This window comes from Budorcas taxicolor, chromosome 1 (assembly GCF_023091745.1).
Source record: "Budorcas taxicolor isolate Tak-1 chromosome 1, Takin1.1, whole genome shotgun sequence".
NCBI classification, from domain to species: domain Eukaryota; kingdom Metazoa; phylum Chordata; class Mammalia; order Artiodactyla; family Bovidae; genus Budorcas; species Budorcas taxicolor.
In genome coordinates, this window is record NC_068910.1 from 198382734 (window position 1) to 198410208 (window position 27475).

General features: G+C 49.1%; 1 protein-coding gene across 1 annotated transcript in view; it reads right to left on the bottom strand.

Moving 5' to 3' along the window:
• The window catches only part of EPHB1 (EPH receptor B1), a 317259-nt gene that overhangs the window by 286024 nt on the left and 3760 nt on the right, over positions 1-27475 (bottom strand). The window contains exon 3 of the mRNA XM_052645625.1: positions 6819-7500. Coding sequence (XP_052501585.1) covers positions 6819-7500 — 682 coding nt within the window. The remainder of the gene's footprint in view (positions 1-6818; positions 7501-27475) is intronic.

A 27475-nucleotide genomic window follows, 5' to 3' on the forward strand; every position in this document is an offset into this window, starting at 1 on the left:
TGAAGACAGATGTGTCTGTGTTTTGGATGTGCAAATGCATGGACCCTGTTAACAAGAGAATATCAGCAACTGAAACAGTGAGGGATCTGATGAAGACAAGAGTCAGGGAAACTTAATGTCCTACCTGCTCAAAATATTTAAAAAATAACAACAAAAAGTAACCTGGGATAAGGGAGATTTGCATTAAAGTTCCACCCCAGGGTCTAGAGCAATGGGCCTCTGATTCATTTCAGTCCTAGGAAGCGCTCTGAGATGAACCAGGCTGCCTCTGGAAGTCTGAGTGTCAGACCACTGGAGGTGTCCAAGAGCAGGGGAGGGCCACAGTGGCAAAGCAGACTACGTGTCATCTGGTGGGCTGGACCCTCCATAGGCCACTCATGACCCTGCCCTTTGGACACGGCAAGCACTGTCTAAGAGCTAAGATTCTAGTAGATTCTCAGAAGTAAAATTGCTCCATCGGAATGTTTAAGTGTAAAGGGCCTGGCATCAGTAGGTGCGCAATAAGAACCTAGAGAAAGAAGTGAGCATAGCGACACTACATCTGCAGGAGCTCACAAGTGGAATCCAACCAGACTGAGGAACTGGAGGCCACAAGTGCCAAGGCCTGCAAGGAGTGAGCTGAGCAGGCCCCAAGGGTCATATCCACCTCATTAACTGGCCCTTAAAACACGAGTGGAGGGCTCAGCTGCAGCCGCCTGACCAGGTAACTGTACTCCAGCTCTTAGCTCAGCCGGCAAGGACAGTACAGATGGCATCTGCAGGCAGAGACCCCTCCCCTAGGGAAAGGCCAGGGTGCCCCTCTCTCAACATCCCTGCCACAGTTCCATTGGCAAAATAAGGCTTGCTCCTGGCAGTGTGCAAATGGGATATATTCCTTCCCCTTTTGCAGCTGCTCTGAGCTGACTGTCTCAGGCTCTTCCTCCACTGACTTGAAAGAGAACTGAGGCTCAGGAGCATTAGGGTACTGTCAACACAGCTTGTCAATGGGCCAAAGCATGGAAACCAAACTCACACCATTAGAGCTCCTGGGGCCCAGAATCGAGGGATCGCACCCCAGGCAAGTTCAGATTCACTGGGAGTTTTCTCTATACTTCAAACTCCAAAGTGGCAAGGAAGTTTGTGCTGAGATATATGTGTTCAGGTTCTGCACACAAGACCGTCCAGCTCGAGAGAGAGGCAGGACCAGGGAGAAAAGGGGGTAAGTCTGACAACAGCACTGCCTCGGGGGCCCATATTGGTCCTTGAGGTCAATTACTGAGCCATAACCAGGACTCCATCCCACAGCCCTGCCACCCTCCCTGTCCTTTTCTAGAAGCACAAAGCCTTTAGACTTCATCCTTCCCAGGGAGCTTTGTGTCACTTACCCCCACTACTGACGCCATGACCCTCTGGATGGTCCAGAGGCAGATCAACGTGTCAGAGCATCTGACATGGTACTGAGAGATGGTGCTGCTTCCAGAGAGATTAAAAAGAAGACAGGGGTAGTCAGCACGGAGCTCTGTGCTGCACAGTGCAGAAACATCAAACCACAGTGCACAGTTGCACAGAGCACCCGGACCCAAAAAACACAAAGGGCAACACAGGTGCCGAGAAAGAGTTCATGGGAGAAGAGCTGAGAGGGGGTTGCTATTCCTGAAAACAGATATTGCGTATCCAAGGATGGTTAATTTCGAAAAAAAAAATAACAGTCTCAGAAGCAGAAGCAGACAGTGGCCTCCCAGACTCGAGTTCTGATCCCGGTCTGACATCACCCAGCCGGGCTCCCCAGACTGGTGCCCAGCGATGCTCTCTGTCTGCCCATTCTCCATGGATATATAAGGCAGCCAGAATAGTTGGCCTCTTGGTATCCGGCCCACTTCCACCCCAGCTTGGGCTGTTTCAGACTCCATAGTTCTTCATGGGCCCAAACTGGACTGCTCATGCTGTGATGTACCCAGCCACCTCAGTAACAATCTTGTGGTGCCTTTGTCGTCATCTTTGATAATGTTTACTAAGTCATGGACTTCTAGCCAGGACGGCTATCATGCCCAGAACATTCTCAGCAGCTTCAGCACTGACCTGGGAGAATCATGATTGCTTGGTCAACACCAGTAGAATCTGGGTACTTCTAACCTATCCTTTAAAGGCAGAAGGGGTGGCGCAGAGCACAAGGGGATTTGGAACTCAAAACTGCCCCCCCCACTTCCCTGGTTGTCCCCTGCAGCCCCCAGAGTCTGGGCTGTGCACACCCGCACAGTGTGCTGGAGTTGGTGAGGCAGACAGCATCCTTCCAGCTGTTTGCTGTTGCTCATGCTGGGGTCACAGCCGATTACATGCAGTCTATTACATCAGAGTCCTCTCTGGAGGGTACTGGGCAGGGCCACCGTGGAGGCCCAAGAGGTTTCTAAATGAAGTAGCCTATTGGGAAATCCTATTATGAAGCTCATCTTATAGGATTGCGGTGTTAATAACTCGGGCCTTCCCCAGCACTGAGCTGAGTGGGTCTCCCTGGGGCCTAGGAGGAGGCATCTAGGCTGTGGGCTTCCTCTCAGTCACCAGCCAACAGCTGATGGGCCAGAGAGCAGAGCAGAAAGACTTCCTCAGTGCCCCTGAATGTGGTCACCTGTACACACACACACACACACACACACACACACACAGTGCCAGGATGAGGAGGCAGGAGGAGACCTAGAGCTGGGACCAGCAACCCTAAGGGAGGTGGAAATAGGCCCCAGAAACTTCTCTTTTCCACGAAGAGCTAAACTAGATACATTTTTCTCCCCTTTTGAATTCTGCAGATTTCTTAGCTCCCCAGGTTTATAAACTGGCTCTCTCCCTGGCTGCTCAAGTTGACAAAGGCACTGAAATTACTGAAAGGTTCAAAATGTCTCTCGGATTTCCAGGCATGAAGGAAGTTACATGTAGGTGGAAAATCACGAAGGAAAACAGTCCCTCCCAAGGAAAACAGGGGAGGGAGGAAGGAAAAAGAGACCTGGAGGAGGGGCAGGGAAGTGTGGATGAAGGTGTGGGATGCTGCACGGACAGTGCCCATGAGGTCTCAGGATCCAAGGCAGGCTCTGATGGATACCAGGGGACAGGAGAGACACAAAACAGGGGACAGAAGAACCAAGAACAGAGCTGTTCTTCTTTAGGAACTGCCAAGGCCTTGCCAAAATCCAGAGCTGGAATGATCTTAGCTGACCTCCAAGACCAGCGCAACATTTTAGGGACCACAACACAGAGCGAGCTTGCCAGGCACTAGTTCTTGGTCTCCCTGGCCCAGGGACAGTCAGGCTATAGGGACTCACATGGAGAATCGACTCAGCCATTAACCTGAGCAGGGAAGGCTTGAGGGTGTATAACGACAAAGCCATCATTTCTCATTAATCAGCTATACTATCCGCATAAAATCTGAAGCTGGGGCAGATAGACCATTTTGCTAGTAATCAACAGTTTCACAGAGATAAATGCATGATGGGTTAGAGTCACTGGTGGGGTCAACAGGCTTCTGGGATTCTGACTGATTGGCCTAACCTATGGGTACAGAAAGGATGAGGCCGGAACAGGCCCTGGGCCATGGAGCCTCTAGAAAGAGTGTGAGCTGCTTGCTGCACATTCTGATGTGCAAGCTCCCCAGTGGCTTCCTCCGCTTGCCACCCCCTCCCTCCTCACAACAGGAACAGTTCTAGGCCATGGCCATTCTTTGCTGGCTGGGCCACCTAATTGGTCTCCAGGCGCCTCTGCAAAACCAAGCAACTGGTCACCATGACTCTGACAGGCAAGAGTTTCACAGAGGCAAAGTGAAAGTCAGAATAAGATTCCTGCCCATGATGAAAGCCTGTCCTGCCAGAAAAATAATACAAAGTATATGCTTTCTGCCACCCCATAGATTCAACACAAGCAAAAGCTCAGATTCAAGTATCCAGAAAAGAAAACTGATCAGCTTCACACAACTGTGTGAATTGTGGAACCATCCCGGCTTCTTCCAGCCAGGCTCTGGGGCATCAATTCTCAGGGCTGTGCTGAGAGAGCAGCTTGCCTCCCTTCTCAGGTCTTACCAGGACCGATGATGGAGACTCGCTCTTTCCCACCCACAAGTCTCTACTGCATCCACCGATCTCCATGCTCTCAGTAGGAGGCTGTGCTAGGCAGGCAACTGTGGGTGATCACGGTGCCCACCTGACGGCCCAGCATGAGAATCCAAAATGAACTGAGCATGCTGCCTTGAATATACACCCCAGGAACCAGTTACAAATACCTCCCCAAGCACTGTCCATCCCTATTCAAAAAGTGCAGAATCTGCCCAAAGCCCTTCACCTCCCTGGGCATCCCACTCCTGTGAGCCCTAGAGAGGTGGAAGTTGGTCTCAGTCATCAAGCCCAGGTTACTAGCAGAGCCAAGGGGAATCCTGTTTATACACACACACACACACACACACACACACACACATACACACAGCCAGGATAAGGAGGCAGGAGGAAACCTTAAAATTCTTGAGACAGAAAAAAAGGTGCCTTTCTAGAGCACAGAGGCCAGCCAGGCTGCTGGGCTGCAGGACCTATGGTACTGCCTGGCTCGCTACTCTCTGCGCTTAGAACTACCATCAAAATGTGGCTTCCTGTGTCTCTGAAATGGCAAATCATGGTGCCCAGGGCTCCCCATCTCCTCCAGCTTCCAGTGAGTTTGCAACAAGCAGAGTGTGAAGTCAAGTCAGGTTCCTAACAGCTCTAGATTAGGAACAGCCACCAAACGTCAGGAGGAGGCTGAGGCTAGGTAGACAGGATGGAAAGCAGCCACTTGGTTTTACATATTTGCCCCCATAGGCCCTCCCAGGACAACCACAGGAGGTAAGCAGCAGGCACTGCAGAACCCTCCCAAAAGAGAAAAGTTCCGATTAGCCCAGAGAAATGAAAGCCTGTTCCCAGAGTCCCAATTAAATCAGAACCAATCAATACTTTCTCTGGTTCCTGCTGTTCTGCTCAGGAAATAATGAGCAAAACAAGGGCCCCAGCCAGCAAGTGTGGGATGGCAGCCCTTTGAAGTCTGGAGAAATCACCCTTGCTATCAAGAGTGTGCCTGGCAGCTGTGGCACCTGCAGCTAAACTCAGCCTGGCCTGGGTCCCCACGCAGACCCAACACATGCTCAAGAGGGCACTGCCCTCCCACCCCCAACCAATGGGACAGGGGAGCATGGTGGGACCAGGGCGGCTGGTATTAAACCAGTCTGTATTGATTCATCACTTGATCTGGCATGCTCTCTCCTCTGTTTCCACATCATCCATCATGGGCATCATGACCAAGAAATCCAATAAAGACATAAAGGCACAGCTCCCTGCTCTCAGCAGGTCTCAGAAAGGCTGTGAGTGCCCCAGCCCAGGCAATTAACTGAGTCCAAAGGACTGCAGAGTTGGTGGGCAATAGCACTACTGTGCCCGGTACTTCACCTGCAGGTGGTTGGTGACTAAAAGTGGAGAAGGAGACACACAAAGGATGTTCCATTGCTCAGGCAGGGTGGGGAGGATGACAGGGGACAGCTGGCATGAAGCTCATGATGGAGAAAACGGAGCAACTGTAGCTCCCCCCAGGCTTCCCTGGTGGCTCAGCGGCTAAGAATCCACCTTCCAGTGTAGAAGACATGAGTTCAATCCCTGGGTTGGGAAGATCCCCTGGAGAAGGAAATGGCAAACCACTCTAGTATTCTTGCCCAGGAAATCCCATGGACAGAGGAGCCTGGTGAGCTACAGTCCATAGAGTTGCTAAGAGTCAGACAACTTGATGACTGAGCACAGTTGCACACACAGCTCCCCCCATCTCCAAGTGGTCTCCAAAGGACTGGGGGCAACCCGAGTAAGGAGTCAGGGTCAAGGTGGTCATCTCTGAGGTCTGTGTGGGAAACCTTGCTTTTGAAAGACTCTGAAACTTTGAAGGCCACGAGCAAAAGATAAAAATAAAGGAAAATAGTCTTCTCTTCTTCAGCTTGGGTTCTCCCCTGTTTAGCTTCCATGTACTCAGGCAACAGATGAGCCATGGACCCTCTTGATCCTTCTATTAACTCCCAGAGAAGGCCGAGTTTCCAGCCAGTTCAGCATATTTATTGCCATAGACTGGACATGTGCTCTCCTAGACTGAGGAGGGCCAATATGAGGACAGGGTACCCTGACACCGCCAGCCGCAAAGTCACCATCACTCTGTAACGTCCTGAAGCAAAGGTAACAGAAAACATGGTACTATACCACCCCCATTCCAACACATTCATCTCCTTTCAGGACCTACTAACGCTAGGCCCCATCCTTGCCCCATGGCCTGGCACTAAGTCCCTGGACGAAGACAGCCAAGCCAGGAGGCTTTGAGTTAATGAGCTGCATGGGTTCAGTACCAAGCTAAGTGATGTGGGAGCTGGACTGAAATGAACGAAAATATTTTCTAAGTTCAGTTGCTTCTCAATTACCCTTGAGTGACTTATCCATGACAACCCAAATAATCCATGCCTCAGAGCACAGGGCTAGACAGGATGCAGGGGTGTGTGTGTCTGTGTCTAAAAGAGGAAGAAAGAGAGAGAATATGAGTGTCAGTGTTCCCCAAACTAAATATACATGAGTGGTTATGATCCCCCATTTAGAATTCTCCCCATCTCTTTCTCCCACCCAGAATACAGAAATTCTGGTTGAACACAACTGGAAAACCATCAGGCCTAGCACTGGAGATGGAGGTTCTCCAGAACTTTAGAAGAAGCCATTAGGCTCTTCTGTCCCTATCTGATCCAGAGCTGGACGTGGGGACTCCTGACTCCTGATTTCTTTGCTGCAGGAAGGAGAGGCCTCAAGAGCCTCAGGGCTTACCCTTGCAGGCCACGCTGTTCTCGGGCTCATAGCCAGGCTTACAGGTGCAGCGCCCGATGGGTACCATCCACTCCCCGTCCCCGTTGCAGTAGAGTTTAATGGGCACATCCACTTCCTCTGCATTGGGGATGCATGTGCCCCGAGCAATGACCAGGGATGTGCTCTCCGCCCCAGTCATGGTCTCCGGGAACACTGCAAAATTTTGCACAATGCTGGGACACTTTTTGAAGAAGACACGGACAGAAAGGAGAGACATACAGGCTCCATAATCCTGGAAAGCAAGGTAAAAACCATTCCGTGTCAGAGGCCCAAAGCTCCTGACTTCTGTGTTGACCTTCATCAATCTTCCCCCGAAGTCCACCTGGGAGAAGCTCTCATCTGCCGCAATGGTGTCCACTTTGAGGTAGGGGGCCTCGGACCAGAAGGCCGACTTCTTGGTGGCAATGACGGAGTCAGTCTCATAGTAGTACAAGTTGAAGGTCTCCTTGCAGGAGCCTGGGACGTTGGGGAGGCTGCTGCAGTCCCTCACAGTGAAGCGCATCTCCGTGTAGATGCGGTGGGCCCCCCGCCGGTTGATGAAGGTGGTGAGCAGCCAGTTGTTCTGATTGGGCTCGAAGACATTGCACACCTGGTAGGTGCGGATGGTGTTCAGATTTTCATCGTAGCCACTGACTTCTTCCCACTGTACCAAGCAGGCCAGGCACACACATGGAAAACACAAAATAGAGAGTAAGAAGACAAGGAGAGGCAGAGCAGAGGAGAAGTCTGGCACTGAGGGGGCCTTACGAGCTCACCAGTGTAACGGCTTGACTTGAGAAATGAACACGCTTAACCCTAACTTGCATTTAAAGATCTCTTTATGAGCACATTTCAGGAGATTCCTATGTAGTCCATCCCAAAATATAACAGACATCACTGTATAAAGCTTCCCATCACCTAAGCCACAACTCTCATGCTGTGACAGTGACTCATGATGTCCACAAGGGACATTATGTCCACCTGCAGCTTCGAGTCCCTATGACAGCAGGGACTTTCATCTTCAATGCCACAGCCTCTACTCTTGTAGTCACTCTGGGGATCTGACCACATGTCACCGCCATCCACCCGGGAAATCCTCATTTCTGAGCCTAATTTCTTTATTGTGGTATAACTCCTTTATAGCTCCAAAAATCATATGAATATAAAACTTTTCAGAATTGTTCAACATAGATTCACAAAAACTTGTTTTATAACATCAATCTCTCTGAAAGAGCTAGACTGTGAAACTGGGAAGAGCAGAATTGCTGAGAGATCCCAAATGAAGCAAATTAAGCTTCCTTGTGTGCATACTTTGAGCAAAGATGTGATGGAAGAGAATATTGGAAGGTGTTACTTAGGGAGTAAAGAAAGCTTCTGAATAAGGGAAATACAGTTGTGGCTCTTATTGGAAAAGAGTTCTCTTATAATCAGCAGTCCTGTGGGTCAGAAGGAAAATAATGTCCCTCAATCATACCAACAATTCCCCCAAAGAGCTAGCTTACCATTACCAATTTATAGGTGCAATTCATCATTCAATTCAACTCACCCATGCTCACATCACCATAAAGGATACGGGGAAGAGAGGAGACAGAAACAAGTGCTTTGAATGGCTGAAGAAATTCACCTAGTAACTTATTTTAGTAACAGGCAATACGGGAAGAGGGTCAGTCTGTAAAAGACATGGCTCCCTTCATGAGCCACCCAGGGGGCCAAAGAAAAGTTGCTGGATCATTCCCTCTTCATTGTTCTGAGAGAGGAAGCAGCCACCCATATTGGGGAGTCCTCAGAACCCTGCCCTCAAGAACTGGGGGTCTTCCCAGGAGGTTCCAATGTGTTTGCTAAAAAAGTAAATAAGGGGCAGAAGAAATTCCACTTCCTAAAGTGAAAAGTGAAAATAAAGATCCTTGACTAATTAGCAGTAATAACAAAAGAAATCAAACAGTATCATTTCTTTAAATATCGTGTTAGTTGCTTATTATTCACAGTGTACAGTTAAATATATAAATGAGAATTCTTTATTAAAAGAGCCAAAAACTAATCAAGTGTTACATGGGAAATACACTAGGATTTCTTCCTGCACAGAATTAATTCTCTATAGGAGCAAGAGGCAAGGCAGAGGCGAGGCTGTCCTTCAAAACTGTACCAGGGCTTCTGAACACCAGGTATGGAGCAAAGGAAAGAACACCTGGAGACCTGGCCCTGCCCACTCAGGCCTGTACAGCAACCCCCAGTGACACTCCTCCCCAGACCCCTTCCAGCACTCTCAGGAGGCCCAGTTCCCTCCCCAGTCTGGAGTTTTAGTGGGCTCCTTCCAGGATCCTTGTACACAGTCAACCTCACCTGCATTTTGTTTAATTTCGTATCCAATCTCTAGATGCTAAGGTACACTTTTTATTCCTTCTTTAGATCCTTTTTTTTTTTTTTTTTTGGTGTTATATTCTATTTAAATGTGTTTGTTAAAGTTACATTCTGCTTGCCTGGTTTTTTACAACCAGAAAGTAAATACATTAGGGAGAAGTCATTGCCAGCAGTTTTTTTAGTTCAACTTTTCAGACCTCCCTCCCTTTTCATGGCTGTTTTGAAATTACATTTTCCCAGTTGACCCTACATGACTTCAGACGGAAGGACAGGATTTTTTTTTTTTTTTTTTTTGCTGTTCTGCAATTGTTTAAACACAGCAGGTCTCACGATATATCATTTCACTGGGCTGTATGAAGTTTCAACATGAACATGGGGCTTCTTTGTCAATGCACAGGTGAAGCTTGAGGCCCACTTAGGGTGGGGACCTTGAGCCACCCAAGACTAAAGCAGCTCTCCTATGTGAGAGCAGGGCAGGAAGCTCACCATCTGGGGCTCATCTTAACACTAAGGCTGTCACCACTAGCATGTCTCGAAATAGACAGAATGAGGATTTACACTCTTGTGGAGCTGGGATATTGAGAACATTTATCTCAGAAAATGACATTGATTGGTATTATACGACCCAATAGAGGTAATTGTTTCCATCATTAACCTCTCTGGGCCTCAGTTTTCTCATCTGTAAAATGAGGAATCATACTGGGTGACCTGGAGTCATAAAAGTCTACAGATCTAATTGATTCCATGACAGCTCCTAAGGGAGTGATCAAAGCAAATTAGGGGGAATACAGCTGTATGTTCAAAGGGAAAGAGCAGAAAGAAATTGAGAGAAAGAAAAATAATTCCTCGTTGTTTGGGGAAAGGCTGTGATGGAGTCTCTTTCCCTTTTTTATTCTTCTGCCTGCTAGAGCTACAGGGGTTAGAAACACAGCAATCAGAGCAGGCTGGAGGAAACACAAATACTCTCTGAGCAAGGGGCAATTAGGATTGTGGGCCTTGAAAGAGAAGATCTGAGTAAGTCAAGATGAGGGTGGAACAGCATTCCCAGCAGGGAGGAAAGACATCATTATTCGTTTGTGATACTTGGAATCAGTGTCATTGCTTTATAGTTCTACTTCATGCATCCATCAGTGGAAAAAAATATTTATTGAAGGCCAGCTTTATGCCAGGCATTCCATTAGCCACTGGGGATGCAGAAATATGAAACTTATAATCTAGTGAGAGAAACAGAAATTAGACAAACGGTTATTAAAATAACTAAATTATTACAATTGTGCTAACTGCTGTGAGGGAAAATTTCAGGATGCCAAGAGGCCTGGCAGAGATGACCCTCCAAGCTGAGAGGGATGGGTGGATAGAAGTCAGCCAGGAGAAATGTGCGTCTGCTGCCAGCAGAGAGGGGCAGAGAAGAGACAGAGCACTGAGGCCCAAGAACAGCAAGTGCAAAGGCCCTGTGGTGGAGAGAAATGTCCTGGCACCACTGAGGAAGGAAGAATCATTAAAAAAAAAAAAACTAGAGGTAGCAGGAAGAAGACTGCAGAGAGAGTGAGTCTGATGGAGAACTTGGAATTTCACCCTGAGAGTAGAAGGCATTGATAAGTTTTAGGGAGGAAAATATAGGTGACCAGAGCTGAGATTTTTAAAGAGTTCTCTGATGCAAAGTAGAGACTGGGTGGATGAGTACATGAGCAGGACAACCGGTCTTCGTTTTCCTGCTTCAAGTGAGAGATGACAGAGGGTTGGACCAGGCTGGTGGAAACTGAAAGTGTATCTTGGTGCAGAAATTCTAGGTTCTTATCATGTTGAGGTGGGGTGATGGGGTGAGGGACAGAGAGAGGGTGCTTTGACCAGATCCATGTGTCCCCTTAATACTCTCTCATGCATCAGGTCTGCCTCCCTAACCAAGCTTTGAGGGACTCTGTGTCTCTAGGTGCACAGCTTCACAAATCCTTAAAAAAAATGGGTTTCACCAGCGTTGGATACTCAACCCCATTGGTATTCAGACCTAAGACCTGTGCTGGTTCCAGCCTCTGGGGGGCGCTCTCACTGCCCTTCCCAAAGTCAATCTCCTACTAAAGGTTTCTCACCCTCCACTTCCAGGCATTTGACATGCTGTCTCCTGTGTTCCTTTCTGTAATTATCTCCTCCCATTAAAACAACAAAACACCTCCATTTGCTTATCAGATTGGCAAAAAATTAAAAAGATAAAATATCAAGTCTCTGTAAGAATATAGAGAAAAGGCCACTCCTGAGCCTATATGTGGCAGAGGAACTGATGGGATGTTCTAAATATCAAATCAATAGGTCTCACCATTTGGAAGGTTGGCCACAACTCAAATCATTGGGGAAAAGGTGAACCATTTTTTTAAATTGTTGTAATAGCTGGGTATCCATCTGGAAAAAACACATAATTCTACATCCATACTTCTTACCTTACTCCAGAAAAAATGTCCAGTGAATCAAAGATGTAAACATTAAAAATGAAACCATAAAAATACTAAAAGAAACCAAGAGACAACGTATGTATAGTAATGACGACATGAAACTCATAAGCCATGAATGGAGAGACTGATCAAGTCAGCACCATACAACTTTGTTTTTTATTAACATGATGGAAATAGCCATGGTAAAATCAAAAGGAAGAGAAAAGAAAACATGCTGGGAAAAGACTTATTGCAATTTATCACAGATAAAGTGTTAATTTCCCCTAATAGATTTTTTTTTAATCTATATATCCAAAAAAAGAAAAAAAAAAAAAAACAGAAAAATGGGCAAAGTATTCTAACACTGTTTACTAAAAGAAACAGATACAGCTAATAAACATATGAAAAGGTGCTAAACCTCATTCAATATAACCAAAATGGTAATTAGCCACAGTGGGATACTTTTGACACTTTTTTCTTTTTGGTCAGACAAAAGTTTGATAACACCCCATGTTGGAGAGGGTGTCAGAGATAAGCATTCTAATAAATAGCTAGATGAAGGGTGAAGTGGTACAATCTCTATGAAAATTCTGGCTTTACTTATCAAAATTAGAAATGTATACATCATTTGACCCAGCAACTCTACTTCTAGGATCAACCCTGACTTTGATGCCAATCTGACTGTAGTCCTTGCTCCTTGGAGCTCTCAACTGGACTTTCATATGACACCTGAGACTGAGTCTTCCCCATGTTAATGTGCATAGTAAACACATACACCACTAAACACATAATTAGTAAGCACATAAACTACTAAACATATGAAATGGGATATAGCTATATGATGGAGCACTATTTGGAAATAAAAGAGAAGGAAATACTGGTACATGTAACCTCTAAACCACGACTGCCCAGTGAAAGAAGCCAGACACAAAAACCACATACTGTATGGTTCTCTATTTATGTGAGGAGTCCAGAAAAGGCAAATCTATAGACATAAAAGCGCTAGTATTCCCCTGACTGAGACCGTGGATGGGCAAGGAGAGTGCCTACAAACACACATGCAGAGTCTTTTTTGGAGCTGACGGAAATGTTCTAAAATGGGATTGTGGTGGTGATTACACAACTCTGTAAACTGACAATCATTGGATCGTACAATTAAAGCAAGTCAATTTTATGATATGTAACTAATTCCTCAACACAGCTTTTTCTGAAAAACACTCTTGGTTAGTGGGTACAGCCTGTACCTCAACACCCAACAATGATGGCCTGGTCTCTATCATCCACAAACAGTATGCCCCTGGCAACTTCATGCCCAATTTGTCACCACAATTCGCCATTTCTTCCAGAACAACGTTCCCCCATCCGGCCTCTCTGTTGCTTTCCACTGCCGTGCACTAGGGCTGGCATTACCTCACTCCTGGACTCATGGCCCGGCTTGCTGTTTGGTCACAGAGTGACGGCAGCAGAGCAGGCGAGAGACGGCCAGGGCGTGAGCCAGGGCCACATCCTCTCCCATCACTCAGAGCCAGTGCCTATTTCTGCCCCTGATGTTGTTGCTGATGTTCTGGCATCTTTCTTCTGCACCATTCTCATCCCATCTCAACTCCTCCAAAACACAGAACCAGAGAATAACAACCTGATAGGAAGCCATGATAGGTTGTGTTGACCAAGACCTTTTGTTGACAAATGGGCACACTGACTCTCAGAGACACTCAACAGTAGCCAGGAGTCAGGCCACCGATGGGTGGCAGAGCTGAGCTCTCTCTGCAGACATTGCTTTGAGTGGCCTCGGGTCTTATATAGGGCTTCCCAGGTGATGCAGTGGTAAAGAAACTGCTTGCCAATTCAGGAGAACCAGTTTGATCCCTGGGTTGGGAAGATCCCCTGGAGAAGGGAATGGCTACCCACTCCAGTATTCTTGCCTGGAGAATCCCATGGACAGAGGAGGCTGGCGGCCTACACAGTCCATGGGGTGGCGAAGAGTCGACATGACTGAGCTACTGAACACAGGTCTTATTTCCCCCATGATGTCTTTCCAGCTTTTATTCAGCTACCATGTTCCCAAATGCTTAAAGTATGATTGAGCTTATTCCACACAATTTAGCATTGGATAATACAGTGTTTTGAACGATTCATTAATTGCTTTGGTTTCTGCTTCCAGGCAGTGAGCTCCTTGAGGACAGGGAATTATGTTTTGACTAATTTATTAGTTCCTGTCGACAGTGAAGTAATTCTGTGCATTTAGCCTTGCAACACTGGTGTTACATGACAACGTTTTTATCCAGGATATCTGGGACCAGTGGAATCCACAGGTTTCTCAGGGCTCCACCCTTACTCCCGTCTCCTCTCACTTTTCATCTTGGGTGATCTCAGCCACACAGAAGGCTGTAACAGCAATGGGGACCATCACTGACCTCCTCCCAGTGTCCAGAGTTATTTACCCAGCTGCCACCTGGACATCTCCAGGTAATCTCCTGGAAGTCACCACCTTGCTCTCTCTAGTCCTGCTGCAGTCTCAGAAATTCACCCCCACCCCAACACCACCTGTTCCTGCCGTGGACTTGCCCCTTGGAAGGTTGACTGCATCAGAGACTTCCTGGTATTAGTGCCTAGCCCTCAATCAATACAGACAAACTGAGGGGACAAGCGAGGTCCTGGTCTGTTCCTCAGCCCCTGGTCGTTGGCTGGGGGCTTAGAGCAGGTGTCACCAGGCTAACTTGTCCCTGGGAGAAGAAGAAACAAAGCAGCCTTGCACAACCAGCAGAATACTAATAGCCTTTGAAAGGGCATTATTATTGATGCCAATAGACCATCTGTCCTTGAGATAAACCTAATAAAGAAAACAATGCACCCATTAGAAAGCACTTGTTCAGGCTTCCAGATCAGGACTTTGATGTATGATAAAGATGCCTCTAGGTTTCTCCAAGATCTCAGTTTCTCAGACTGACTGCCTTGTTGGAATCAGAACCTGCAGGTCTGTTGGTCTGGAGGAGGCTGGAGTGGCTATTGACATTTGCTGTCTGGGCAGCTACATGCGTGTAAAATACACTGTTCTCCTTCAAAACCACTGCCATGAACCCTATCTACTGGTCCATCGACACCACCTTCTAGGACATCCTTCTAATACATTCTCCATCCTCCGAGAATGGAGTTGGATTTCAGAAACAGACAAAGGTCATCTGGAGCCCAATCTGATGAGTCAGATGTATGAGCAAGCTAGGAAATACTACATCTTGATCAAAAGTTAAGAACCACTATAAAATGAAGTTAAGAGGTTCTGATTCTACTTATGCCTCTGAAGACAGTTCCAGGCATGGAGTTCTGGAAAGATCTATGATTGATAGCCCTTCCTTGGACTGCTGTATCTTCCTGGGCCAACCCAGCCCCTCCCAGAATGCCCAGTGTCTGCCAGGGTGTTGTATTGAAGCAATCGCTGAGAATAAGCCATTTCTACAGCCCCTGTCCTAGACACAGGCTCTTCTAGACAAAGAAATCACTGAAACTGGCTTTTGGGGCTCTCTCAGTCTGCTGCTGCTGCTGCTGCTAAGTCGCTGTCCTAGACGGCAGCCCACCAGGCTCCGCCGTCCCTGGGATTCTCCAGGCAAGAACACTGGAGTGGGTTGCCATTTCCTTCTCCAATGCGTGAAAGTGAAGTTGCTCAGTCGTGTCCGACTCTTAGCGACCCCATGGACTGCAGCCCACCAGGCTCCTCTGTCCATGGGATTTTCCAGGGAGGCTATTCTGATGTGTTTCCAACCCTGCTCATTTAACTCATTTTTACAGTAAAGAATTGAACGCCTAACACATCCCCAAGTAGTGACCTAGGTGTTAGTGTGACACAGCAGGGACTAAGAGACAAAGTCCTGCCCCATGGGCCTGATAATCTAATGGAGCAAACCAGAGGATGAATAGCAAATGAATTAGTAACATACAGTTGAACAGTGTTAAATGCTATTGAGGAGCAGGAAGGGGCTAGCAAGCGACAGCTGGCAGTGGGGTTATCAGAGGTCTCCTTTTGGGAAGAGGTTTGAACGACTCTCAGGAGCCCCCTAGCTTCACGGGGAGATGAGGGAGGAGCATTCCAGGCTCAGGGAATAAGAATAGACTCTCCGGAGCAAGAGTGTTCCTGGCACATAGCTGAGAAAGCCAGGATGCCAGAGTGGCTGCCAAGTGGCACAGGGTAGGGGGAAGGTGGGAGAGGTTGGTGGGGACAGGCGAACCCCACTTTTGCCAGTTACAGCTCTGTGACCACACACAATTTTCTGAGCTTCAGTTTCCTCAACTGCAAAATACTCTTTGCCCTGCAGGGTGTCAGGAAGATTGAAAGATCATCACCTAGACAGAAAACCACGCAGCACTGAGCTTGCATGTAACCACCATTCACTAAGTACCAACTATCATCCTTACTATCAGCAGCAGCACGGCTGTTATGTTAACCTCAGCATCCGCTTCTGACTCACGCATGAAGGTGTAAAAATCGTCTCCTCCATCTTAGATAAATATTCCTGCCATTCAGTCAGCAGGAAACGCCGAGACGAGAAAGCTGAACTCAGTCTCTATACAGACCCAGAGGGACAGCCAGGAGCCTTCTCTCCGCCTCTCCCAGAATCTCCAGGACTGCCTCTGGCCAGGTTTCAGCATGGGTCCCCTTCTTTCATCAGGCAATCCCTGAGTCACTGTCAGTCACCAGTTCAGACCACAAGGAGACAAAATTCGACACAACTCATAGACTTTGGTCCCATGTCTGCATTTGGGCACAAACTTGTGTTTGAAGGAATCTGCTATTTTGCAAATGGTTGCCATTGCTATGCCCCATAGGATCCTAACTCCCCAGGCACTGCCCAGTTGAAACAAAGGAAGGGGGCAGGGCACAATCTTTGAAAGAACGACATAGGCCCTGCACGTGTTCTCAGTCGTTCAGTCGTGTCTGACCTTCTGCAGGACCAAGGACTATAGCCCACCAGGCTCCTCTGTCCATGGGATTTCCCAGGTAAGAATACTCGAATAAGTTGCCATTTCCTTCCCCAGGAGATCTCCCCACACAGGGATCGAACCCACATCTCCTGAGTCTCCTGCATTGGCAGGCAGATTATTTACCACTGAGCTACCTGGGACCTCGATTAGAACCAAATAGGTTTAAGATGACCACAAGTCGACTTCCACTAGATCTTGAGCCTCGGGATACACTCACTGTAATACACCAGCAAGCTAAACGACACACCTGCCAGAGCCGTGACAGTTCCAAGGCTGACTATCAAAGACCAAAAAGCAGGCAGTGCCCCAGTTCCTGGAAATCTCTGCCCTTTCCCCCAAATTACTGGACTAATCCTCCCACTCATTAGTCTGTGAAATTACCCAGCCTATAAAAACTAACCACATCATTCTGGGGGACTGCTCTCACCTTCTGAGATGGCCCACACTCTTGTCTGTGGAGTGGGTTTCTCTCTAAATAAATCCACTTCTTACCTATCACTTTGTCTCTCACTGAATTCTTTCTACAGTGAGACATCAAAAACCTGAACCTCATTAAGACCTGAGACCAGGTGTGTGACCTCAGTTAAAAGACTGTGGATTCAAGTCCCATTCTGAGTTACACAGTATCACGATCAGGGAGAATTCAGAGTCCTGCTTTTAGGTTCCCAGTAAAAGATGGCTGGCCTCTGAACAGGAAGAGAAGCCCACTGAGGCCCGGGAAGCACGTGTTCTCACAGAACATACAGGCCAGAGACTCCTGAGGGCTGCAGATTGCTCCGGCAGGACTGGAGCCAGCATCACCGGCTGCCCTGGATCCCAAGGACACAGGTCCTGTGTAGACAGTAAACTAAGCCTGAAAGAGCTTGGATATTAGACAAGCTCGAGGGCTAATTAAATTGTAAAATGTAGTCCGTGGGGCATAAACTCCTACAAGCCCAGAGGGATCTACCATTTAGCGCACCAACCAAGCAAGGCAGCCATTTACTCAGGGGCTCCCCCGAGGACTGTGAGCACCACCTCACCTCCCAACATGCTCCATTTACCTCCCAGATGTGCTGGGCTGGTGGGGGGACATGGATGGCCCCTATTCGTTACCATGGCCCTATGTAATGTGCCAAGGAACTGGGCACCTGGCTTGGGGCAGGCACTGCTTCTGAGAGCCCAGAGCTTTGAAAGGGCACAAAGCAATGAATTTCCTAAAGGGGCAGAGGAGCAGGGGATGGGGGCAAAGAACACAGTTAGCATATGGAAAGACTTAGAGTCTGGAAAACATATTCATTGTTTCCCAAGGCAGTCTCAACAAGATTCTTCTCGAAGTTTGGATGGTGGAAAAATGCAAGAAATACTGTGCTGAGGTGAGAGTGAGAGAGATGAGCCCAAACATGATCTATCCAGACTGCCTGGAAGTGTTTGTATCGCCCAACAGTGTGGGTTGGGATAAAGCAGCCCTGCTGTCACCCTGCCAAACCCTGACCCTCAGGAGTTTAAGGCACAGGCTCTGGAGTCAGTGAGACCCAGCACACCCCTAAACCTCCCTGAGCCTCAGTCTCCACCTCGGAGACAGGGATACTCAGAATATGGAACTACTTCACCAGATGGCTGTGAGGATTGAACGGAAAATGCATGTGAAAGACCTCAACCTGATCCGAGACACCCGCCCGTGAGTTGTGGCTATCAGCCACAGCCTTAGGCTTAGCCTCTCTCTGAGCTCCTGGCACTTTTCTTAGAAAGGCTGCTCTCCCTTCATGATGTGAATGAACTACGATTCTCTCCTGTCCCTCTAGTCGTCTGCACCTTAGATCATCTTTGATGTGTGCACACTTGCATGTGTGTGCATGCATGCTTGTGTGTATATGCATGCCTGTGGGTACTATATGAAGTTGGGGACACTGACTATGGCCTAAGCAGGGCCTGTGTGCCCTCCCTTGGGTATATGCCCACCCATCAAAGGCCATAGGAACCCTGGTCAGCTCAGACCACTCCCAGCCAGGGAGTGCCCCGCACTGCTCAGAGAAGCCATGGCTATGGGCCAAAGGAGTCACATTCATAGAAGGCAAGGCCAGCCAGCCCAAGGTCCAGATGGTTTGCATCTCGGCATCTGGGCACATTTCACACCCTGGTCTCTGCCAGTGCACCAGGCTTGTGCCTCGGGAGGAGGCTCCTTGTCCACAGGACCCGGGTTGCTGTAACTTCCACCAGGCAGCAGCATTTGGTACCAGGCCCTGCCTGGAGTGGGGTCCTCAGCCATTATGACAGCTGCTGCTGCTGTTGACACTGAAACAGTGACAAATTCATCCTTCTGACAAGATCCCTTTAAATAATTCACAGGGAGCTGGGGATTAAGACACTGTTTCTCTCTGTCTCTGTTGAGATTTAAAACACCTCCAGCTGGGGTATTTAAAGAGCATATAATGGGCTACCCCTCTTGGGTCTCCCCTCCCCCTTTTCCTCCTCTTTCCCATTTCCCAAACTCACCCGCCCCCCCACCCCACCAGCCAGCCCTGTAACAAGGAGGCCCAGAAAACAAGAAAGAAAAAAAAGGAGGGAACCAGTGCTTGGCTGGTCACTATGGCAACAGCGGCAGGGTATTCAGCTGTCATTATCCCAGTGCCTCACACATGTGATTATCTTAAGCTGTCGATTGAATGCGGTCCTCACCGCTGCCCAACAAGGCCTTGTCGAACAAGGCAGGGGCGGGAGCTGCCGGCCCCAGGCCCCACCAACCTGGTGCTGCTCTGCCCAGGCCTGCTCTCCATCATCACTGAGGAGCAGTTTCCCCTGAGAGAGACCAATGGCATTTCCCTTCCGCTTGGATGGATTTCCGCTCAAAACACAGAGCCGAGGCCAGCACACTAGGTTACAGGCCAAGGAGATGGGCTCTCCATTCCATGGGTGCAGAGTTTTGAGAGTGGGTCAGGCTGGCCGTGGCCAGTGGGAAGCATCCTGGAAACAAGGGAGCAAGGCACAGGGGGAAGAAAAGACTGGCCTTCCTAGAGGAGCTCCTGGCGTCATGCCCATTCTCAGGGTGCAGGAAACTCAAATCTGGCCTTAGAAGGGGACACACTCCCCCCATCCTGCCCCCTCCCTAATAGTGGGAATGTGGCCACTGTGTGTGATCCACTTCAGAAACCATGGCTGCTGGAGCCTGGTTGGATAAGCCTGGGGAGGGCTTTGATCTCATGCCTTTGCCTACTGGACTTTGCTTCTGATTGTTTCCGGGCTGAGGTTCCCAGGTCTAACCAACATTCTCTGAAAGACACAATCACTGGTCACCCCCCACCAGGCACCACCCCCACCAGGCATCACTCCAGGTCTTCCATTGTCCCTTTCAAAACTGGGCTCCCAGAATAAGCCCATTTCTGCAGACATGCTCAGGCTGGAACAGCATGCAATGAGGCCACCATCACCTGTGACTTGCATCTGCCCTTCCTGTACCTGCATCGTGTAGTTGGTCCCCAGGAGTAACCAGCCACTCACAAGACCTCACCTGAGCCACTGCCCACCTGGCTCCCAGTGACTCGTTTGCACCTAAATGAAAGCGTGGACCTTTAACACGGACCATGACATTTTGAAGGCAGAGCTCTCACTCGGCAAGATAAGTCTGAATATTGACCCCAAAGTCGTTCACGTTGGTTGTCCTCTGTGACCCTGGGAAACATGCTGGGCATCCTGTCTTCAGCAGGAAGAGAGGTGAGTGGGACAGTACGTATAGAGAGGAGGGTGCGCCACAACTAGACCCCTGCCTGCTACCAGCAGAGGAGCACCTCGAAGGCAAGAGGGGCCGGTTCAGCCCAACTGACACGGCGTCACTGGATGGAAAACAACAGCTCACCTCTCTCCCTTCCCAGGAGTCCTCACTTCCTCAGCATTCGCCAAGACCTGGGGGCGGGAGCTAACCACATGCTCCTTCATCATCACTTGGAGCCACCCATCTCCAGGGACCACCTGCATCCTCCTGGATGCATCCATCCTTCCTGGCCAGGCCTCACCTGCCCTGGGGGTGGGGTCGCACCCTCAAGGCTCCCCCTGGACTTGCTACTGCTAAGTCTAAGTCGCTTCAGTCGTGTCCGACTCTGTGTGACCCCATAGACGGCAGCCCACCGGGCTCCCCCATCCCTGAGATTCTCCAGGCAAGAATACCGGAGTGGGTTGCCATTTCCTTCTCCAATGCATGAAAGTGAAAAGTGAAAGTGAGGTCGTGTCCAACTCTTAGCGACCCCATGGACTGCAGCCCACCAGGCTCCTCCATCCATGGGATTTTCCAGGCAAGAGTACTGGAGTGGGGTGCCATTGCCTTCTCCAGGACTTGCTACTACTCTGCCTCTAAAGCCCACACATTACACACCACCTGCTCCACACCTCTCCAAACAGCTTGCTTTAAAAAGTGATCCATGGGTGCTTAATAAGTGTATGTTTCACTGGCACTTGGCTTTCAAACCTACCATTTCCCTTTGTAGAAAACAGAGCTTTTACCTTTCCTCGCCCTCTGTTCCCTCATTTCTTGATGATATATGACTCGCCCTTCCTCACTCTCATTCAGGGGCAGAAGCACAAGTGAGCTCCAAGTCAGACAGGCCTGGGGTCAGTCTCCGCAAAATCCCTAAGCAGTTCCGTGACTTTGGATCCTTGCCCGCAAGCTCAGCGTCTGCTCTGCAAATCTGCAAAATGCGAGAAACACTCCCTGGCATGCACGGTCCTGGTGAGAATTCGATGAGGTGGTACCATTGATGTCCAGTGCCTGGGACACAGCTGGTACTTAACGACAGTAACTAGTAGTAGCAGTAGTTATCACTATTCTTAATAATAGCTCTGTGAGTAATAACAAGGTGAACCCTCTGATGGTATTCTCACAAGAGCCACAACCTAACAGAAATGCTGGAAAGTTGATCTTGCATCTCAGGCCTCCCAACCCCCATCAGTCCCCACTCTCGTCCCAGGCAAGTTAAGTCCCTCAGACAAGAATCACTGCAACCACTAGCGCTAGTCAGGGCAAGTGGTATTGACTGGGCCTTGGAGTCTACAAGGAAACTAAACACAATTTATGCTGCCAACCACTCTGTAAATAAGATCTTACATTAGCCATGTGACAGAGGCAGAAGATGGACTCAGAAGTTAAAGAACTCAGAGGGAAATGGCAATAGACCCAGCACATCAGACTCCAAATCCTGGGCTTGCTCCTTGATGCTACCAGAAATACAGCGGGATTCAGGCCAAATGATCCTTTCACTTTTGGCTGTACCTGGGGGTCAAGTCAAAGGTGTATCCCAGGGCTGCCCTGTTTCCGCACAGGTCAGGCGCCTTCTTCCAGAGCCAGGCTAGAGTCCCCATCTGGCTGCTGCCAACCCTGAGCCTCCCTCCTCCGCCTGTTTTCCCGTGGCCCATCTTCTACAGGTCTCTTAACTCTGCCTCACCTTTCTTCTCATGCTTTGTCCTCTCCTGTAATAGATTTCTTCTTTCACCAAGGAGACCAGTGAGGAGCTGTGAGTCAGGGCTATCAAGGCAACGAGACCCTATGGACCCCCCTCAGCTCCATCAGGAGCCCTGTTTCCTTCCAGGGCCCTGAGAGCCACTCTGACCTTCACCAGGCAGTTGGTCCTCAGCCTCACATACCGGTGGGAGAAAGGTTCCCAGGGTTGGGACAAGGGGCATGGTAGGGGTCTGCCTTCCTGGAAAAGATTTTAGAGAAAAGACATCTGTCTGTCTGGACAAATGAGGGTTAAGCCTGCCTCTGAGAGGGGGAGGGGGAATGGGTGACCTCTGGGGTTCCCTCCTGGAGTCTATGGACAGAAATATCTCCCGCTCCACTGATGAATGAGTCTGTGAGCCATTTTCAAGAGCAAGAAAATAAATCTGTCAGTCAGGTTCTGGTGAACCACCACAACTCCCAGAGTTCTTTAACACAGCGAGTCAAGAAGCATCTCTTCCTTAATCCGTCCCTCCCTCCACACACATACACACAGTCATACCGCATGTACTTCTGTTGCAGGAAAGGGGAACCCTTCCAGGGCTGGAGAGTGGGCTCCTATCTAATACTCAGAAAGGCATTATCTCAGGAGACATACACGCTGACAAAGCAAGAAATGTTATCGGGAGGGGGCACCCGGGTGGAGAGCAGCAGGGTAAGGAAAACCAGGACAACTGCTCTGCCATGCGGCTCACAGTCTCAGGCTTTATGGTAACAGGGTTAGTGTCCCGGTTGCCTCTGGCCAATCATCTTGCATGTGCCCGTATTTGATGTGACTTGGGTCCTTCCTGGTGACACTCACATCTCTCAGCCAAGATGGACTCCAGCGCAAAGGATTCTGGGAGGTTGTTGGGAGATATTATGGGTTGGAGTCTCCTTCCTCCTTTGGGCCCCTTCCAAATTATCCCAGTTAGTTTTCAGCAGCAGCATCCTGTTCCTTATCGAGACCTCTTGTTGTAAGACAACTCATGCAAGTGGTTATCATCTTGCCTGACCAAGATGAGCAGTTTCGGTCAATGGTTCCCTAACATTTCTGCAACCAGTGCAATAATTAATATTCTACTCAATGTAATAATTCATATTCTACCCAATGACATTGCTCATCTGTAACACTCTAGTCACCTCTCTGTCAAAGGCACACACATGCCCACAAAAAAGAGCTCATGTAAAAACCCAGTGACAGCAACCACACATGATGAAGTCAGGCAGAACAGTGCCCTTGTCTGGCCCACCTTTCATCCCAGGGGATCCACCAGCCTTGGCCAACCCACCCCAGGGCTGTCACTCTTTCCAGAGCAGTGTCTGAATCCCATGGCTCCCTGGGCCCATGGCTCTGTCCTGAGCCCCCAGCCTTTGTCTATCACTGTCTCTGTCAAGCAGGTGATTTTAAACTCCCATTCCTAAAAGACATGTATTATATATATTAAAAAAAAAAATGTTTTAAGTGCCTCGGGGTGTTTTGTTCCTCATTGCTTCATAAAAGTGACATTAATAGCCAGAGAAGAGCACTGCTGAGTGCAATTACAGAGGATGTTTCAGGTGTGAAAGCTGTTTTGAGCCTGCTAATGTTTCCTAATTACAGGCCTTTTGGTAGTGAGAGAAAAAGATAAAGAGTGGGTGGGAGGCGCAGGGTGGGAGCTCTGACTTATCTCAGGGGTTTACCTGAAGAGGGCAAGGGAGGGGGGAGGCGGAGGGGGCAGGGCAGTTGGAGGCCCACCTGCTGGGAGGCAGGGCCCCCTCGCAGTGGAGAAAGCAGTACTTACTCCTTGGTAACAGCTCAGGGCAAAGATGCCACTGTGTCCTAAACTGTGAGAAAATCTTTGAGACACTGAGCCTGAATTCGACGGACCTCCAGCAACTCAGAACTGGAAATTCCGCTGGAAGCCACTCTCTGGAGACACTAGCATTTCACTAGGAGAGAGGGTACAGTGTGGTTTTCAGCAGGCGGGCGGGCAGCAGAGGGTTAGATGGCACTCTCCAGCCGCGTGATCAGAAGCAATCTAACAGCTGTTCAGTGCTTTGGTTTCCTCTTCTGTAAAATGGGGCTGTTGTGAGGACTGGTGCACACCTGGCTGTAAAGCACACGGGGCCTTGCGATGTAGTATTCAGTTTCCTCTTTCTGTGCCCAGCAACTATGCAGCTTTCTGGTACCCACATCCCAATTCCTTCTGGAGAGGTACTCCCTCCAGCCCTTCAGCCCAAGGCTTCTGGTGGGCTCAGCCCAGCACGGGGTTGGAACAAAGGACCTGAGAGTACCACTCAGTACTTCCTGGATGCAGGGACTAGATCAGGGCAGATGTGGGAGCCAAACTGATATAGTCAGGCCCACTCAGAGCTAATTCCAGAGCTTCTGCTGGGGGATCCCAGAGGAGGTACTGGCTCTTCCCCAGGAGATGATGGATGAGGTTGTAAGAGCTAGAGCCGCTGCAGCCTTCTTATGACCAAGAGGAAACTCAGCAAGGAGCCAACACCAGGGGAGCAGAGAGAGGAGAAAGGTGGTGGGGAGAGAGACAGAGTGATCTAAGGATTTGCACCTAGCCACAGAGGAAGCCACATCAGCCCCCGGACCATTTATTCACATGAGGCAAGATACCTCCCTTAAGACTGACTTGTGTTTTTCTGTCCCTGGCCACCAGGAAACCCTGACTGATCCTGAAGCGTGGCTCCCAGCAATCAGTGACCAGTTCCAATGCTCCCGAGTCCCAGGCAGTCTGAAAAAGGATGCCCAACTCTGTTCCCCTCTGCTCTCCTGCCCCTGCAATGGCCAGAAATTCAAACACCATACAACTCCATTCACAAAATCATTTTGCCCAGAGCTAAATGTCTCCTGGATTTGCCTAATTTAGCTCAGGCTTTTCTGTCTTAATTAGCATGATTGAGTCATCAAAAGAAGAAGAGAGAAAATCCAGGCCTCCAGAGGGTGAGTACTATGCTAACACTTTCTGAGTGTTTACCCAGGAAAACTTTTTGTCGACACGGTTGCATATACGGAATCGTTCCCATCCTCGGCCTGTTGAGCAGAGGAGACCCTGGGACTAAAGGAGTCTGGGTGACGGGCCAAGATCACACAGCCAGGGAACTGCAGAGCAGGAACAAGAGCCAGATTATTTGATGCCAGGGCCTGAAGCCTTCATTGCTGCACCATAACCTTCACACCTATCAGGCCAACTAAATTTCTATTGATTTTGCTTAGCCTTGGAATAAATGGGGTGCTATCGGAGTGGATTTCTCTCCTAAGTGTGCTGTCCTTACTCCCAGGATGTGGCAGCCAGTGAGGGTGCCTGGAACTGGATAATGGGGAAAGGGAATAGCCAGGAGGGTCCTCAGGAGGGCGGTGGGGAAGGACAGCCCCCGTGTGCCGCTCTCACGGGCGTGCCTCCTGTTTGAGGAGTTGATTTATCAGACACATACACAGGTACTCAAACGAGGGTTTTGCCCTACACACTGGCCTCTGCGGAAGCTCTCCACTTAGTCCAATAATACTCTCATCACTTGAGATCTTTCCAGAACTCTGGAAACCGCCTGCAGAGGCAAAAGGTGAAATCAGCTCATTTAACTTCATACATCCTCACCCACAAACACATACACTCACACATGTATCACATAGAAATACACACACACATATCACACAGAAACACTCAGATGTACATATACACACAGGCACATACACATAGACATACATAAAACTGGATATGCGCTCCCCAGGTGGCACTAGTGCTAAAGAATCCACCTGCCAAAGCAGGAGGCACAAGAGACGTGGGTTCAATCCCTGGGTCAGGAAGATCACCTGGAGGAGGCCATGGCAACCCACTCCAGTATTCTTGTCTGGAGAATCCCACGGACTGAGGAGCCTGGCGGGCTATAGTCCATAGCGTTGCAAAGAGTCAGACATGACTGAAGCGACTTAGCACAGCACAGCACACAGATATAAACACACATTTCACATATTTATACACAGGTGCACAGACACACACACACACAGACATACACACACGGAGCACAGGCACACACACGGAGCACAGGCACACACACACACCCAGCCTGCTCAACCTGAAGGCTCATCAGGCTTGGCTCCAGACTCTTGCATCTTTCCTCTGTCAACCTTCCCACCTTCCCATGATGAAGATTTGCCAATATTAATGTGGTAAACAAAACATGTCACAGGTTGTGAGAAGGTGGTTCCACAGGGTAGCACAGATGGAGGTGGAGTCTGGAAGCCCGTGAAGTGCTCTTTCAAGGTAACTCAGGATCTGTGGATGTTCACACGGCGGCCACATGTTACACAGTCACAGACTCCCACACAGAGGCTGTCGGCTGCCCACGTGCAAATAGCCAAGGAGCCCTGGCAATATTCCGCGCAAGTAAAAGGCCTTGCTTGGATTTCCAACAAGCAAGGCAAATAAGCCTCACTATCAGAGGGACCCAGCTTGCCTTCCTTATCCATCACAGCCAGTATGTGAAAGCAGCTGGACCTTCTGGAGAGTGTCCTGGTCTTCTCCGTCATGCTCATCACAGGAGAAGTAGCTCTATCTGTATCACTGATTAAGTTTCTTTAAAAGATACTGACAATCAATTGGGTATTGTGAGATCTACAAAAAACATTTTATGGGGCTACGATAAACCTAAACTGAGCATCTCCTGAGTTCAGAACCCTGTGTTGAAGATGCAGGAAGTATCATGAATGCACTGCTCCTTCCTCATTCTATGTAGCCGACAATCATTTACTGAAGCCTGTCCCTGCTGGCCCAGGGACAGAGATGAAGCCACTTCTTTCTCTGCCCAGTGGGAGGAAGCACACATCAATGCAGGTTTAGCTCACAGAGTGATGGACAGTTAGGAGTTGGCACCAAGCCTTCTGCTTTAGGAAAAGGGCCCCTACCATGGAATCCTGGTGGAGAGGGGCACCCCGGAGGGCTCCCCGAGGGGAGGGGAAAGGAAATGACACTTGAGGGACAGACAGGGATGCAAGGGGGAGAGGGAAAAAGGAAAAGAGGGGAGAGGGCCAGGCAGCATCTAGGCACAGTGGTTGTTGTTCAGCCACTTGGTCTTGTCTGACTCTTTGTGATCCCACTGACTGTAGCTCACCAGGCTCCTCTGTCCATGGGATTTCCCAGGCAAGAATACTGGAGTGACTTGCCATTTCCTTCTCCAGGGGATCTTCCCGACCCAGGGATCAAATCTACGTCTCCTGCATTAGCAGGCGGATTCTTTACCACTGAGCCACCCGGGAAACCCCTCCAGGAAGGGGGACAACCGTTAAGGCGGACCACGGAAACCATGAGAACTAGCACTTACTGAGCCCTGTGGCAGCTGAGCACCGCCCTGAGTGTTGACCACAGGACCTCTCAGGGCACCCTTCTGCCCAGAGCTTCACATCAACATGTGAAGGTCAGGACCCTTTTGGAGCAGGACTGTAAAGA